The 17,970-nt window shown below is 43.8% G+C and overlaps 1 protein-coding gene across 1 annotated transcript in view; it reads left to right on the top strand.

The window, feature by feature from the left end:
• The window catches only part of LOC131259465 (collagen alpha-1(III) chain), a 45,903-nt gene extending 28,758 nt beyond the window's left edge, over positions 1–17,145 (top strand). The window contains exon 7 of the mRNA XM_058260968.1: positions 16,942–17,145. Coding sequence (XP_058116951.1) covers positions 16,942–17,145 — 204 coding nt within the window. The remainder of the gene's footprint in view (positions 1–16,941) is intronic.
• Positions 17,146–17,970: the final 825 nt, after the last annotated feature.

Genomic DNA, 17,970 nt, shown 5'->3' on the forward strand with positions numbered 1-17,970 from the left:
ACGAGCTAATGAAATAAGCGAATAGCAACCTCTCGTCCGAGACGATTGGATTAATACCATGCTAAGGTTTTATTCGGCAGACTCGGTCCGACGAAAAGTGAGGAGAAACATCTGATGCCAACCTTCCACCCTCCAGCCCACCCGCGCTACTCCTAACCCGTAAGATATGGTTCCAACATCGTAAAGAAAGGCTCTCGGTACCAGCCGTTGGGTGGCGAGGCGATGGAAAATATTCACTTGCTCAATATTAAAATTTGTAAATTGTGTATTAAAACTTTCAATAATTATTGCCTCCGACCTTTTCCGGCCCCGTTCCGGGACAGCTTGACCCCATGTGTTGGCCGTCGGTGTGGTGAGGCGTTGATGGAGGCGCTAGGGAGCATGATTATGGTGATTATGCTGAACGAGTGAGGGAGGTTTTGAGGTGACGGTCCGACAGGGGCCCCGTTTGGTTCGGATATTAATGATGATGCTGAAAATTCGGCCATAGAACGGAGCAACATAAAATCTTTTGGATAAACTTCACGGCCCGAGCAGCTGATGGCACACGTTGGTGGGTTTGATTTTCCTTCTTTTTTGCCTTTTCGTTCAAAGCACATGGTTCCCCTTCCCACTTCCATCGTTTTCCACCCGTCTTCTCTCAGTGACGTAAGGCAAGGTGCAAAAAGTGAACTGTTCGCCCGGCGTAATCGCACACCATCAAAGCGCTAGATAAAGAGGGAAAATAATAAAGTAACATTTTTCACCTAACGGTGCGAGTTGGTCGTGTGTTCGAGGGGAAAAGGGTCGGAAAAATCGTTTTCTCTTTCACTCACCCACGGCGGCGGTGGGTTCCTGGCCGGCCGACGCACTGAGCATCATCATCATCAAGAGAGGGTGTTTATTGTAACATATGCGTTCATAATCCGGAAATAATTCCACATAAATCTTGAATATTAGAATGCAGAATTCAATTTAAGCCTCGTTAGGAAATGACGGCCGCTGGCGTTCTTGGTCTGTGTTCTTGTTTGTTGTTGTTTTTCTCGGGCAGTGTTCTTTTTTGTGCGTCGTTTTTCTTGGGAGTGTCTGTTACGGTTTCCTGTTAATCTCCTTGTCGCATTATTTTGGCACATGGGGCGGGAGGGATTATTTTTTTGATCGATTTGTGCACTTTTTTCCAGAAACAAAAACGTATGATGATAAGTATTCCGTTCAAGGAATTAATAATATCACATGCAATCTTGAAAATTTCCGACAAATGTTCGCACCTGCTTACGTCATCAACGTTGAATTACGTTAAGTTGTTACATGTCATTCCTTAATTTGCATTTATATGATCGAATGCAATTAATATTATTTTTAGTAGACATTTAAATACTTTAAATATACTTTTTAAATAAAGTCTGAAAATCTAAACCATTCAGTAGAATAAACTGTGTGTTATATGCAACAAACTTGTCGCTCGACATAAAATGGCTACGAACCGTTTGCGAACGTATGAAAACATAGCTTCAACAGAGCGGACGCACGTAAAACATACGATCGATTCAATAAAAGTCAAACTAACTTTGTCGGGCGGTCCGGTCGGGGGCACAAATCTGTTGCATCTGTGCGCACTGATGGGATTCAATGTATTTCATCCAAAGTACTTTGTAAGCATTTATGTAAATACTTTCACGGGCGGTGGTGAGCCAACGGAACGGTTTATTTCATGTGTGGGTGCAATTTAGAAGCGACCTTCTAGCAGCTTGCAAAATGGCACACGAATCGAATGGTTGAAATTTAGGACATCCAGACGCTTTATTGTGATCTGAAACGCTGGTGGCCGCCAGCGAGTGGGAACTCGTTCCACCGCTTTCTCGAAAGCCCGGTTACGGGCATACATTAGACTTGGTCGGGCATGATCCATTGGACAGTCTTTGCTGACCATTGAAATTGCAGTCAGCTTCGAATGCCCGTAAACAAGTGTTCTTGTAAATGTTGGCTAAGAGTATGCAAGTTATTTGTATCTGTCCTTTTCATTAAATAAGATTTTATGACAAAAAAGGGAGAATGATAAAGTTGAACATGTTGTTAACTATTTCATCAAGATATCTCTACAGAAATTGTGCAAACCTTCTACAGGAAAAACAATGTAATCACATTTGAGTACCCCATTCCGAAAGCTTAGCCATTGGTTGCCATTTGCTTTGTGTTACTCTTCCGTTTGTGTACGCTTTGGTCATAAGAGTTTCAAACACCATACGCAAACAACGCTAGACACGGCCTACAGAAGTGAAAAACCTACATTTCCAGCCGAGTCTCGCTGCTCGGTTTTCACGGAGAGAACGTTCCGGAGCCGGAATGCGCTCGAGGGAGCGAGGATAAAGAAATCAAGTCACTCATAAATAATGATTAAACTATTTGTCCACGATGGTACGCGCGAGTCGATCTTTCGGACGGAATGCTGCCACCTCGGAATCGCTGCCAGCCATGGCATGGAGGTCCGAAAGGAGACCCACTCGCAATGTGTATGTGTTTGTGAACCGTTAGCTGTTCCTTGCCATAAATATATAGCACGGTTTCCACGTTCAAACGGCGCACATGCAGCCACGAATGGCGCTGTGTTTAATTAAGTAGATGAGAAGGATTTTATTTGCCAACCATCGCTCGTTCGGATCGTCCACCTGCTGGCTTTGGGCTTTTCACGCCACCAGGAAGTCACTTTCACTGCCCACCCCGGGGGATGGTAACCGAGCACTTCCCTGTTATCGCCCTAATTTCCGATAAATCGTTTTTAATTTATGACATACAAACACCGCTCCGGATCACCCTCGAGGGCTGGGAAACGTTTTCTGGCCGGGGGAAAACATCGTAGGGGCCGTTTGTTTGCCTCGGGCTGCAAACATCGACGCCGGGAAATCGTTCCATTCCAACCTTTTGACAGCCATTCGGGTAGGCTCGTAGTGAAAAATCGACCGGCTTACATGGTTGCCTCGACTGGATGGGGATAATTGTTTGACACACACACACACTTGGAGAAAGCATCCGACACCGGTCACTTCGGAAAAGCGTAACTCTACTCATGTGTGTGTGCTCCAGTGTGTTCCCCCGTTCGGAAAAGTCACACCGATTGAAATGAACTCAAACATCCTGTCACGATTTTGAGGCACACCGCACGCCGGCCTCGCGCCGCTCCGGTGGTGGAAATTCAGTACCTCCCTAATCGGAGGGGAAAATAGCTCACGGACGGAAGGGGTCGAAATGTAGCGACAGCAACATCGCCCTCGAGCCGTTCACGCGGACAGGGGGTTGAATGGTTGCACTGTTGTTAGATTTAATTTAGCTAAACGATCCCTTTATTAAATTGTGACCCGGGGAAAATTCGAGGGAAACTGACGCCGACGACGATGATGTGGATGATGATGCCGTGCCGTGACTCCGCGCCGGAGGGGTTGGCTGCTAAATGGTGCGGAATGTGTAAAGTGCGCTCGCCCAAGCTCGGGCTGCGTGGGGTTGGAAGTGATTTTTCAAGGTTCTTTATCGAATTAGATGAGAAGTCAATTGAATTAGCCGTGCGGATCAGTTCGACGGAAAAGACCACTTTCTTCGCTCGAGAGAAATGCGTCCATGATGATGCAAGTATTTGGTGAGTTTGGCATGAGGGAGGAACACTCTAACGATGCTATTCTATTCCGACAACTTTTAGAAGCTGGACTCAATAATAGTTTTGTTGAAATACATGAACCAGAATGAAAGCTTAACTAGATGTTCACATGAGCGGAGGAAACAATAAATAAAAAAATGAAACTTTTGAATCCATTTTAGCTAGAAAAAGAGCTTCAAAACATAAAGTGTTGATGTATAGAAATTAAAAAAAATATATAAAAAAATTTACGTATGAATTAAATTGACAAATTTCAAACCAAACTCTCCCTGTTCTCATGTTCAAAATGAAATCTTTTAATCCCAACTGCTCATCGCAAACAGCAAACAATTTACAACTCAGCACAATTTCATGTAGATTCCTGAAAAAATACGCTTCAAGATTACTCAATTGATAGCACACTTTCAATCGGCACTCAACACTATTGATTATCGACTCCCGCATCATGTCAGTCGACGTTGTCGATAGAGTGGTCGCTGGCGTGGTTCGTGGCCGTCGTCTTTTAACAACTCAATCCACCGGTCACCGAACCATAAATCACGCTGTCTGCACCTCGAGAGCCTCCACGGAACGTGGCCAAGCATCGCCCTTCCCCTGCAAACACGCTGAGAAAGGTGCTGCCCAGTGTTAAAACAATCCTTCGAGCGTTTACTCAATAAAATCTCATCAATATTCAAACGCCCGATGTGGGTACGGAGGGAGATACGATTCGTTTTTCCCGTACGAGACTTCGGTGGCGGCCGATGAGAACGGCTTTTTCGATGGTTTTCCACCCGGTTCGAAATTGTGATGAGCGCGAAAGGACGGCACAAGATCATCATTTATTGCCACGGCACCAATCGCGCTGCCAAAAAGGACTGCATCTGCATTGATGCAGTCGCCGTGCGTCGGAAAACTGTCTAAAAGTGGCTCACCAACCGATCGAACGTGGTTCGTTTGACGCAATAATTAGCTTCCTAAAAACCGGAAACACTCGTGCTGGGCACAAATGCAAATTCGACGTACCCGTAAAGGACGTCCAAGCGTCGCAAAATACGTTGGTCGACCAATGAAGAGCTAGAAGAAGGTCCAACTAGGCATTGGAGCGACCAAAAGTCGTCAAAGATACAGCACTCACGAGATCATCATTAGTCGTCATCATTAGTTCGCTGGGGGCGCAATTGGCTTTGTGCGTGCCGAATTGGACGGCGTTCCATCTATGGATTTCACGTTCCAATTCAGGCCCAACAGTGGACAAGTGAACATGCTGAGACAGTTCCTTCCACCACCTTCCAAAAATCTAAACGAGGCTCATTCGCTACGGACTGTCCATTTTTCCGACATGGACACCCGGGAAACAATAATCATCCTTATCGCCGGTAAACCTCATCATCGTTGTCTTGCTGCGTCGTTTGTGTTTGTGTGGAAAACGATGTCTACCCGGTGGTTATCGCCACTTTTGGCATTTATTTTCCATCGTTTCCACCGTAAATAGATGTCTAGAGTTGGTCCCGTTGGTCGTGAGAACATCAGTATTGTGATGTTGAGATTTTCTAGGAAGATTTCACAGTGGGTTGATCTAATTGACTGAAGCCCATGAATAATCCTTGTTTTACAATGTTTTCTTCGTGTTTTATATTTGTTTCAGGTTTTTGATCATCAGATATGAAAACATTTTTACATGTAACCGAGTTTGCTAACACCAAAACCAAGTCAAAACTACATTTTATACGGTCGAAACATTTAATGGTAAATAAAAATTATGCGAGCATATTATCTCCCGAGCGTTTGCAATGTTTATCTGAAAAGTGTGCACATGTTTTCCACTGCATTGTGCAAAACCGCTGGGAAACTGTCCTCACAAGTGTTATGCCTTGCTAATCCACCATTCATTGGCCAACATGAATCGGAGGGTGCATATCTCATCCCGTTAACACGTGGTATATGCCGTGGTTCCGCAGGCGACCAGCACGTGTGTCAATGTTGTTATTTTAAAATGCGTTAAGACCAATCGTTACACCAACGAAATGAACTTAAAAGCGTCCTGATCCCTCGACTTCAACACGCCCGGCTGTTGTTGTCCTCGCAGTCGTTTTAAAGCCGTTTTCGGAGGACCGGAAAGATAAAATAACACAAGCGATTTATTTGCGAGCTGATAGTCCCGGATCAATTTAGGACAACGGTGACGACTGGCGATGAGAAAAAAAGGCGAAAGCAAGCCACACAAAAATAAGGACGAATGACGTCTTGTGCCGGAACCATGTCCAAACCCTCGCAAAAGCGGGGTTGGCGGATGATTATTATCAACGGGAGGAATAAATGGACGATAAGCGGCACCTCCGTGGCTCTCCGGGTGGCAATAAAAAGTCAATGTTTTAAAATTGGCTTTTTATGCGCGGCCAACCGCAGCCAGAGAAGAAAAAAGCAAAACCGAATCGCACCGTCGCAGGCATTTTTAAACCGGACGAATTGGCCTTCGATAAGATGGGTCATCGTCTCGGGAGGGTTATTTGCGTGTGGTGTGTTTTAGTTTCCCATTTTTTCATGCGTCCCCAGAGTGACTTGGCGTTCGGCGAGTGTTACGAAAAGTTGGTCAGAAATCGTAACCGTTCGAAGATGCCTTCCGCGTCCATTTGTTCGCATCCTCGTTCAAAACATCCAGCAGCGCAAGGACGAAAAACTTCGATGGTGCATTATATTGCGTTTAAAATTTTCCCACCCACCAGCCATTCGACCGTCCCGCCCTGCCCCGAAACGAAACGAAAACGATGAAGATGATGATGATGATGATCTTGAATCGCCCCCGAGCGGATGCTGCCATTTTGTCTGTGCAATTTTCCAAAGTACGCCCGGCGCAAAAGTTTGTGTCTTTTCAATTACATTTCATCGCTTTTGGTGATCTAATTTTCTCCGCCTCATTCCCCTCGAGAGCGAGACCGAAATCGGTTTTGCCGGGCAAGCGTATGAAAGTTGGCATGTTTTTACTTTGCGCACATTAATGTGGGCGTAAAACTTTCCCGGAAGTCCCGGGATTGCTCAATCGTTCGATGGCTGATGGAGGATAAGTTTGGATGGCTTGAAATGCTTCTTCTTAGACTTGCGGTACTGTAATGTGATAGACAGTTTTGGAATTATGTCAAGCTTTAAATGGAAGTTTGTGAAGATGCCAATCTGTATATCGTAACGAATGTATTTTTCTTACTTTTATTATATGGTACATCAAATAAATTTATCATAGAAGAAATAGCTTTAAGAAAATGATTCAAGGTGTGTGATATTAAAGCACCTTAAATCAACTAGTCAGTTAAAAATCAAATAGAAAACTTTTTCTTTCACTTATATCAAACTTAAACGTACTCAAACGACTCAAAAAAGCGTCCCATAATGTTTCACACTTTTCCCACCTCTTCGTAGCTCAATCAGCACAATTCTTCATACAGCATTTGCCTGCGATAATGTCCTGCCTGTAACCCACGGCTGTACCACGGCTTTTCTTTTCCACCACGCGAACGGAAAAACGCGAAGACAAATTATGTAACAGACGGCACCGCTGGTTTATCGGCGCGACATTCGACGTTCGTGCGGTTCGAGCCACATTTCCCGGCAGAACGATAATGTTTTCCGATTGCCAGCCGGTTTTGGGGGCGTATTTGATTGTGTGTTTTCCTGCCACCCATCGTCACCAACGGTGCACGACCGACGTGAATACACCGTGAACAGGTGTAAAGTTTTCCGAGATTCATGTCGAACATTTTTCAAGCTGTCAGGTTGCGGAAGAAAGGAAAAGGCAAAGGCAGTTGTTAGGAAAACTATGTGGAGGATGGGGAGAACTTTCGATATTTTAAAACAAAATTTTACTGTTTGATACGATTTGTACCATTTTACAAACGTACAAGATCTTGTTAAGGATGGGTCTAAAGCTCCATAAATGAAACTTAAATTCTTTCTTAACTAAAAATTACACATTTAATAATGTTGAGAACAACACTTAGCATTGAAATGGATTTCCAAAACCTGTGTGCAAAACTAATAAACAATCCTCAAAATAGTGAAAATCCCGCACTGCAGTGGCTTCATCCTTATCACATCATAACGCAGGAGCGCCAGGCGAGTCGATAGTCGAGTTTTTCCACTCCCCTCACATCCGGGAAAATGTTCATCAAATCGACGCGTCGCACGCCCTCCCGACAGGGGGCTCACGAAAGGGAATGGAAAGAAAAACCGTCCAGCGTCTTTTGCGCCCGCGCGAACAAAAGAAAGGACAAAGCGGTGGAAAAGCGGCCATTCTTGGAACGGAAAGCACCGGATCTGCACAACCGATGAGCCCGACAGCCAAGACGGATGTCGACAGGATGTTGTACAATGGGAGAAATTTGTAAGATTGTGATGTTTTACAAGTGTGAGCACGCGCACACTCACTCGCGCGCTTCACGAGGGAGGTTGGGTGGACCATTATTGTTTGCGTTTCCGGGGTGGGTGTTGGGGCGTACTGCTTGCCTACTGCTGGTACTGGTATTGGTGCGTGCGGGTGTCAGGTTGGGCGGACTACGTTCTACATGATTTGGAGTTAACTGTTGCGGGGCTTGGTTTATTTCCATGTTACTCTGGAAGGCCATAAATATACCGATGCGGTGTATTATTTGGGAGCAATAATCGTTCTGTCGGTAAATGGAAATACTTTTCGATGTATGTTCGTTCGTATTTTTGTTTTATTCAGCGACGCACCATTACGTTAGTGTTTTGTTTCTGTCGTTAACTTTATTGCTTTATTTCATTTTCATGTTTAAATGTATTTTTTGAAAATATATATTTTGATAGTTTTAAAAATTTACCTTCAACTTAAATTAACTTGTATAACTCTAAAAGACTCACCCGCATAGACTTAGTAAAACTGAAATCGTTTTAAACTCGACCACCCTATTATCTCATCTTTTTCGAGGCTAAGTAAACAATCTTCTGGTTGAAAACTGGCTACTTCCAATTATTGACCACATTCCAATGAAAATTCTCCTCTTCATCGCTTCAAAACCGCAACTTGGAACCGATTGCAGTTGTCAAGCAGCTGATCTCGGTTGGTTTGTTTGCTTTTGGAAAGCTGTTAAGTTTCAAATTAGTGAGACGAATGCCGAGCCAAGCAGGTTGACCGCAGGATGCGGAATTGATACACCTCGCGTGCCGGATTATAAACCGCAACAATCGTCGAAGACGCTGCCGCTGTGCCACTGCCTTAGGCACAAAGTCAAACAGAGAGATTTGGTCTGTGGAAGCATCTTGATACGCGAGCAAACCACAATCTTTAAAACTACCCCGTCCTCTTTGGGGACGTTGACCAGCGTCGTCTCCGTCGGGGAGGATGCGCCCAGGACAGAAAGGATATTTTAATTAAAATTCGTCCAACTGCTTGCGGGCGCCTCCTTTTTCGCCCGGGTGACAGTCACCCCCCGAGGGCCCGAACGGTGTCCCTTTTTATCGTCCGTTTGCTAGTCATAATAATTTGCTTTCACGATGGCACCCGATGGCGAGTCCGTATCCTTTTTTGCTTTATGAGACACCGCTTAGAAAAAATGAAGAAGAAAAAAACAACAACATCGAAACAAAGCGGACGTTAAGTGGAGAAAAAAATATCATCAAGCGTCAGACTGCACGCTGATAGTAGGACTCGTAAAAACGAACCAAAAAGGGTTATGGTGCAGAAAGGATCTTTTTCCCTCAATCCTCTCTACCTTTGTTACACAAATAAGACAGGGATGCTTATTGCTATATTTTTCCGCGCGAGTTGGGACGGTTTATCATTTAAGACTTTTAGCGTTCGTTCGTAAGTCCAGTTGATGGTTTTCATCTCTTTCTTTTTTTTACTTTTAATCTCATTTGATACAATTCATAAAACAGAAATCATAATTATTTTCTTTGAGTCAGTACGACTTCTCGGAAGGTGTGGAACAGTTAAAAACAAAAGAACAAATTACGCCTTGGGTTCCGTTTTCTTTCTGTTGTACAGTTGTTTCTCATTACCAAGCGCAACTTTAGACGCGACCGTAATTAAAATGTAGATGATCATCGCAAGCATACCAAGTTACGAAATGAAAAACTAGAGATTTTTAAGGTAAAACATCCAGTACATAAAGCTAAATAGTATTTATTTTTCCAAAGACAACTGAATCCTTTTCGCAGTGTAGTAAGTAATGTTGTTCTCTTTATACTTTATGAATCGCTTATTCTTAAAACCTTAATCTATAGCAACATACATTCCATACCCAAAAGGTTACGACCACAGACCCAAAAGGCACGGAATTGAAATGCTTCTGCCAGAAAATTGATATTGGCATAACAAATGTGTGTAGCGTCGTTTCGTTGCCACTGCATGTGCCCGTTCCGGGTTGCTTATTGCAACTCGCCTTGATTTATTCTATCTTCGAAAATATCGGAAAATGGATTTCAATTTTTACAATTGCATAATATTGTGGTCGTTCCGTCGGTGCCATGTGAAACATGATGCAAATCGATGACCGTCGTCTTTTTTTTTCGGGAAAAGTCGGATATCAACCCAATGGACAAACAAAACGAATGAAGGAAAAAGAAAGTCGATAAAACATCACACAAAGAATCCTTCGGCTGCTGCTGCTGGTTTGGGAAAACAATATTAAAAGCCTCGGATAAAAGTGTCCACCAACGGTGGGACATGATCGCCGCACGGGATGCATATCGTGATCGAATAAGTCATCGTTAATAAAAATGAATAACGATTTAGAAACAACTGGCGAGAAATGGCAATGGCACTGGCCGGAACCGCAAGCCTTACGGCTGAGCTGAAGAGCTGAACACAATGCAAAAGGACGACCACCATTGCCATCATCGTCGTCCTTGCTTATCGCCCTCTGCGAAACGGGCGTACGAAAAGGGGAAAAAACATTTCGCAAGCTCCATGATTCTCTTGCTCCCACATACAAACACATACACACATATCCACCGAGGATCCGTTGCACAAACACGAGTGAGTGCAAAAAGTCCGGCAGCCCGGAATGAAGAGCAATAAACCAATTAAAATTCGGTGCATATCTTGATCGAAATTTCGAGTGGAATAAATTGAAACAACGACCAGCAAGGGATGGTCGCTTGATGGAGGAAGTGCTGGCGGGGAGGGAATGCTATGGCTGCCTCCGTCCCGAAGCGCCGGCCACAGCATTTATCCATTCCGATAGCAACTACATTCGGAACGTTGGAGGAAAATAACGGCCAGCAGAAATGGAACTGCAATGAAATGATTTTCCCTCTCGAAGGTTTGGGGCATTTCGAAACAGCATTGGAAAAGGGAAAAAATAACAATTGCCGCTACCATTTTCTTTCTTTTTCCCGAGCTCCGCACTGACTGACAACCATTCTGCCATTGGTCATCATATATGATGTTGGAGTGTTTGGTTGTTTTTGAAGACGTTTTTCCCGACGTTTTTTCGCCCGGTAGTATGTTGTGGGTATGTGTAACGTTTCGAACGCTGACTCATGAATGCACACATACGGTGCAGTTTTAGTCCGCTGGTTCGTATGGGAGTCTGACTAGTGGATCTTTTTTTTTACGACCCGTTGTTTATTTTCACTCCGAACCGGAAGCTGGAGCCGGCTTAAGCGAAGGGAAGAACAGCTAGCCGTGGGTTAGCGTGTTTGCATTAAATTGATAGGATTCCCTTGAGGATGATGTGAGCCAACCCCGGAGCAAGGAGGAATGTGTTTCGCGGGGTCAATTGGACCCAATGGAAAACGGAATTGGAGTGGTTCACTAGCACGGTTGTGTGTGTGTGTTCGTGGGTAAATGAAATGTTCGCTTCCATGTTTTATGACGGTAGCAAACAGCAGAAACAGAAGGGAAAGATTGCATTCAAGCCCGTGTGCAATTGGGTTTGCTCTATCTTTTTCGTGTAAATTTTATGTTCTGCGCAATTGAATCATTTTTATGGTCTTTTTATGCATAGCTACTATGTAGTAAATATGCATGGGTTTCCGCTATAGTTTGAGTATTGCTTGCTAAGTTAGGAATAATTTTATGAGAAGAAGGTTGTTTTGAAAATTATTGATAATTTTCACTTGTTTTTTAGAGATATTGTTCTGTAAATATCGTTTAAAATGGTCAAATACAACATTTTACAACTCGTCTTTCTCGACCAGCAAAAATCTAATCCTTATGTTTAACTCTTATGATTCCCATGTCATTGTGTTGAGCACGCTTTGGGACGATATAAAACTTAATGAGAAAATCTCTACCAGTTAGATTTTCCACGGCAGAGTGGGAAAGAAAAAGGAAAAATTATAATAGCTCCATAATTAAAAGCAAAACATCACGCAAAAAGATGTCGCAACATGAAAAAACACGCTACCCATTGAGAAGCTCGCTTTGTAATTGCGAGTTTGTTGCGTTGTTTTATGCCCAACGTGATTATGCACGGTTTCTTGGGTGCTGTTCTTTGACCACCATCAGCACATTCTCCCCTCACGAACGGCACAACTGTTAATGCGTAATTAAAAAAAAAGAAATCGTTTACCATCATCGTTTTTCCCATGACGTTAGAATCAGAATGAAAAGAACGGACGCCGTCATAATGAATATTTGCAGCTTTGAGAAAGTTTGGACGAAAATGTTCGCTTGATTGTTGCTCGGTGCTTTATTTTGTCATTTGATGGCATCATGAGAATCATTGCAGAGCGAGTTTAATTAAATTTGAGTTTTGATTAAAATTGCGATATCTTTACATTGTAAGAGACCTTTTTGGTTTATTGTATTTCCAATTTCCTAAAACCTGTGAAAACCCTCTCTTATTAAAGTGTTGATCATTTCGGTCGTATTTTAAAAAATGAAGTTCTGTAGGTATTAAAATGGATTCGCTTTAACCATTTCGGAATTAAACAGTGTTCTGTTTTCTTAAATTGTCAGTTCGTAGCCAGCGTGTTTGATGAATAATTATTGGATTAAAAATCTATTTTTCATAGGATAGTACCCCAATAAAAACAATACGAAACAGTATCTAACAGTCTACCAACTTGATAGAAACATAACCATCTAAAAGGCTAATGATATCCTTCAAAGTCTAAACTTTGCCCAAAAACATTTTCCCTTTCCTTTCGCTCCTGACGCACTGGTGAAAAGCGCTCGAATCCCTGCCCCGACACCAATTAATTTCTTCTGACGATTATTAATGAATCTTCATTAATAAACACACATTTAAAAGTAATAATTATGCTCTACGGGCGCACTTGGAAACACGATGTTTTCCTATCGACCGGCGTTTTTCGCTTCCCCTGCTCCGAAATATGCCACAAAACCCCGGAAAGATGGCTCACTTATTCGACAGGACGCAGCACGCCAAAGGCTCCACGAGGCAGTAGGCTGGGGGAAATTAATTACATTAGCTTTAATTACGTCGAGAAAGAGTGAGAGCGCAAACGATGATCAACTGTGGCCAAAAGGGACGTTTTCACAAGTGCAAACCTCGGTCTCGGATATTTTTTCCCAATTTCCTTTTTTTTTCGCTCTCCTAATCCTCTCCAGGAATTGTTTCGTACCGTACGAGTCATATGTGTGTGTGTGTGTGTTCCAGTCATGCTTTCCTTCCGGTGCCACATGTGTTTCGTTTGCTTTCTCCGCTCGATCGGTCGTTGGGAAAATCGGAACGAAGGATGGAGATTAAATTAATATAAATCAGTGCTCCGCTGCCTTTCCGAGCTGCCAGAAGTATAGGAACTTCAGGTCCCCGGTATTGTCGAGAAAGAATATGTTGCTGCAGCAGGGAAAACAAGCACCCGCTCTCCCTCTGCTACGTTCTCCAACGAAAGCCTCCCAATCTCGGCAAATGACCAAACAATGCAGCGGCATGTAGAATTATGTTATGGTGCCTTATGTTTTTATCTGATTTCGGTTGCATGATTTCCACCTTGTACGATTCTGGTATTATTTTTTCTGCCAGGAGAATGGTCACTTTCGAACGAAGTGTGGGAGTTTAGCTTTCTTTCTCGGCCACAGCGTATATAATTGCACGTGTTACAGCTAGTAAATTAAAACATACATCTGGCCGGACCGGGGTGGTCGCGTGGATCTTGTGTGGCGCAAATGTAAATGGCACCGTTTTCTGGCCGCCGGCCATGCATTGCATACTAATTAGGTGTTGGAGTGCAGGGAGCACTTGTCCGGCAGCTGGCCGACCACATCGCTAAGCATAAACATCGCTACACTCGCCTCTTTCTCTCTCTGGCTATCCTTGCTAATGGTCATTCGCAACCCCTAGGTGGTGGGGCGACTAGGAATTCCCAAGGTGTACGGTGTAATCTAGATATAATGGAAGAAAATTAGCAGTGCCGGTGTAGTACCCCCAAGCGAAATGCGAATTCTTCATAGGAAGGGAAAGGAATGAGGAAATGTGGATGAACGTGGAACAATCGTTAGTAATTTTTAGCAACCCACACGGGTCGAACATTCCGCCTAAGGATTGTTTATCAAGTGAAAATATTTTCCGACCGGTCCGGTTTTTCCAACAGCGTACGCAAGAAATGGTAATGGGACGCGCGTGTTATCACACTTGATTAAATCGTAACGATCGTAAAACTCCCTCCCATCCATCTCAATTAAGTCAGGGTCATCCCTCGGATGTCGAAAAAGGCTTACTATGAAAACCGTGGTGCATGACGTTTTCTTGTGGATCACAGACCCGGATAGCCTTACTACATGTATTTTCTTGTGCTGCACAACAAACACCCGAGTTGCAATCACTCAAGATTGCCATCCAAAGCACTCACAACGACACGCCATCTCTCCACGGCGAGACCGGTCGTAAAACTTTCGGCGAAAATTGTGGCTACTCCATTTTGAAGAATAGGACCTTCCCGGCTAACGCTTCCGACTGGGGGACCCTTCACTTACAAACAACAACGTTGGTTGCCATTGAGCTATCATAAGAAAATGATCTGCTTCGGCATCATATTGCGTACAGTGCGTGCGTTGGGTTGAGACCAGTGGAACAACGAACATAGTGCCGAACAACGCCATCATGCGTCATCGATGATACGTTCGCGTACGTGTCAAGTTTAATTAAATTAAATTTTTCGTCCTATGTGCTTGTGGAGGGGAATTCGGAAGGAAATTTATTTTTCAAAAAGGGTGGAAAACATGTATAAAATGAAGAGAAATTATGGTAAGAAGATATAATGGTTCAGAAATGGATGTTGAGAGACTTGAGAATTCAAAAAATCATGATTATGAAATGTATGTTTTTAATAAAAATAAAAACCATAAGGTTTTATAAAACACTTTCAGCGGTAAAAATAAGAATAAAGGAATTCAAAAAGGAAGAAAACCAAAATAAAAACAATCAATTAAATAAACCCGTGGTATAAAAACTCAATAAAGACAAAAATACGCTGCAACAATCAAGCCACCATTTGATCGATACAAATGATTAGTGGAGCTCTGCAGTTGTGCATAATAAACAAAAACTATTTCCATATCTTGATGTTATCGTACCAACCTACTACAAATGTCAGCTTTTCACCAGCGCACCGTGCGTTGGCCATCACCAAAAGATGCTCATTCAATTAATTATTGTTTACTCTGTGTTCAAAATGTCGAAATCCACCCACGGTGTCCACCAACGGTGTCCGCCAAACGGGTTAGCCGATTGTGCGGATCCTTGTTCACATTTGCATCATGGCGGCGGTGCGCACACTTTGATGCACGAACTCATTTGTCGGTTTGTTCATCATTGAAATCTGCCCCACTCGCTCGAGCCCCAACCACGGAAACGTGGAAACTCCCGGGAAGGCCGCTAATGCCAATGCCGGCTCAGTTTCCGACCGATGATGCCACTGCGGACACTTACTTCCTCCCCCTCCGCGGTTTGTGTAAATTCTTTCTCTTTCGTGCTCTCTTTTCCACCTTCTCGCTGTCTCTTTCGCTTTTCATTTGGCTGGCATTTCGTCGAGTTGCATGAAGGATGATTAATTATGCTCAATGGACGCTTTTTTACTTCTCTCTCCTCGGTACGCACAAAATCCTCCCTAACCCCACCAGGATCCAAGGTCTCGTAACCGATACACATGTACGCCAGGCCGGTCGCACCTGCCACCGGGAAGGGCTAAAGTACAGATCAAACCGATTGTCACTGTCATTACGCTGCGCTACTCGTGCGTGTGTGTGTCAGCGTCATTGTCGTCTGTCAGTTTTGGGGTTGAATTGGGGCTTAACAGGCCGAAGAAGGATAGAGGATCGATGGTCTCCTCCCCCGTCCTTACCACCACAAAGCGATACCAACCCTATCAAGTGGCATGTGGGATAAAATTTATTATTAATGAGTATTTATTTACATACCATTTTCCCGTATTTTTTCGTTACGCTGCAGTTTACGAAACGGTGGAAACTGTTCGAAATGGTGAAGCGTGTGCAAGCTCATCACGAGAATGTTTCTCTTCGCCATCCCGGCTTCATCCTACCATCAAACGTGAGAATATGCGGAATATAATGGGAGATTTCAAAAGTTTTTCCACCACATTTGATCGATGGCTGTTGCATCGCGGCGACTGCAACTGCAGCTGCAGTTTGTGATTTTCATTGAAAAAAAACAACGCTGATATTTCTTATATTACAGTGGAAATTTGTACAACATTTGAGGCCCAATTTATATGTTTTTTGAAACACAAATATTGGGATGCGATTGCTGCGAACGAATGCATTTTTGTTGTTTAAAATTTTCTGTAAAACTATTGAAAATTCAGAGGTACAATGTATAATGGCTATGGCTCCTTCCTCTTTTTGCCTTAAGCATGGGAATTTCATTGAACCACGTTTTCTTCGCTCCTCATTTGTTGTTCCACCATCCCAAAACGAGTGTCGTAAGCGGCTCAAGACTTTGACTCTGCGGCCTCAAAATGCGAAGACGCTAAATGTTTTGCGTCTGCGGCGGCTCACGCTAAGCGGATTACCGATACATGACGCTGATGAGACCGATAATGATCGGCGTACGGAAGAAGAGGAATACGACCGGGCCGGAGCCGCCCGAATGGAGCCTCCATTTGGATGGGTTGTCAGTTTTGGAGCAGCGGTGCCGTTCTTTGCGCGGCAACCCCTTAAGACTTCCGGTCGATTGTCGGCCGACAGATGGACCCGTCACGCACGGTGCGTGATGATCATTAAGGCGTGATCATGGTCGACGATGCGTTACCCTCAAATGGTCTCACTTTCAACGGTGCAATGATGACTGATGATTGAGTTAATATTTTTAAGATTTCCTAAATCATCCCAACGGTTTCACGAAAAATTTCTTAAACTTGGTTCCCTCCCTTCTGCTCTCGTTTCCCCTCCGCAGGTGTGGTTCCAGAATCGGCGCACAAAATGGCGCAAGAAGCACGCGGCCGAAATGGCGACGGCCAAGCGGAAACAGGAGGAGCTGGGTGATGGTGACGGTGACTGCAGCGAACCGATGGACTCCGACACCGAAAGTCTCGACCTGGTCGACACCGGAAGCAGCCAGCGGAAGCGCTGCCGCATGGAGGACGATATGCGCCACTAGCGGCAACGCGATGTGGCAGAAATGTTCGGCCGGCGACGCTTCAAACTCAACTCCGGAAGGCGTCGGAAGAGTTAGTTTGTCCCGTCCGGTCGGGAGAGGGCTGGTAAAAAGTAAAGCATTATAAACGAAGCAAAACACGGAAAGAAAAGAAAGATCGAATTTATTACCTATTAGTTTTAGCCGCAAATGATTAGATGGGAAAAAACACACGGTTTTTATTAGACTCTCGCGCCGTGCTAAACTGTGAAAGATAGAAACAAGTCGTCTAAACGCGTCGTCAACCGGTCAAGGAGGTGATACACATTTTGAGGTCACTTTTTCACCGGCGGTATGTAAATGTATGTATGTAACGAGTGCGGTGTGTTGATGTATGAGAGCTGTATGTACGTTAGCGATACGCATATAACTATTATCGAGTAGAACTTTTTCTTAACCATCCCACTGGCACTGGTGGGCTTTAGTGTACATAAAAAACACACAAAATCACCTAGAAAGGATAGTAAATGCGCTCTCTAGAATCGCAAAGTTTAGGCGCAATCAAGTGGAAAGCCAGGAGGATGAAGCTTGCAAAGGAGGCAAAGAGCCACTTCCGAAACGGAGACATTCCAACCAAAATCGGTATTATTTATTAGGTATGCTTTTGATTAAGTTTTAAATGCCCCCTTCTCGGAATATGATAAAGAGATGTACAAATTGGAGGTGCGTTTCCAATTCCTTCGGGTTCGTTTTTGAGGCTTTATGATCATGTAACGATTTCCCAGTAGTGCCAGTGTCAATATGTTCCGCGAGAAACATGGCATGGCGCAACGTTGTAAAAAGAGTATA

This window comes from Anopheles coustani, chromosome 3 (assembly GCF_943734705.1).
Source record: "Anopheles coustani chromosome 3, idAnoCousDA_361_x.2, whole genome shotgun sequence".
In the NCBI taxonomy this organism is placed as follows: Eukaryota; Metazoa; Arthropoda; class Insecta; order Diptera; family Culicidae; genus Anopheles; species Anopheles coustani.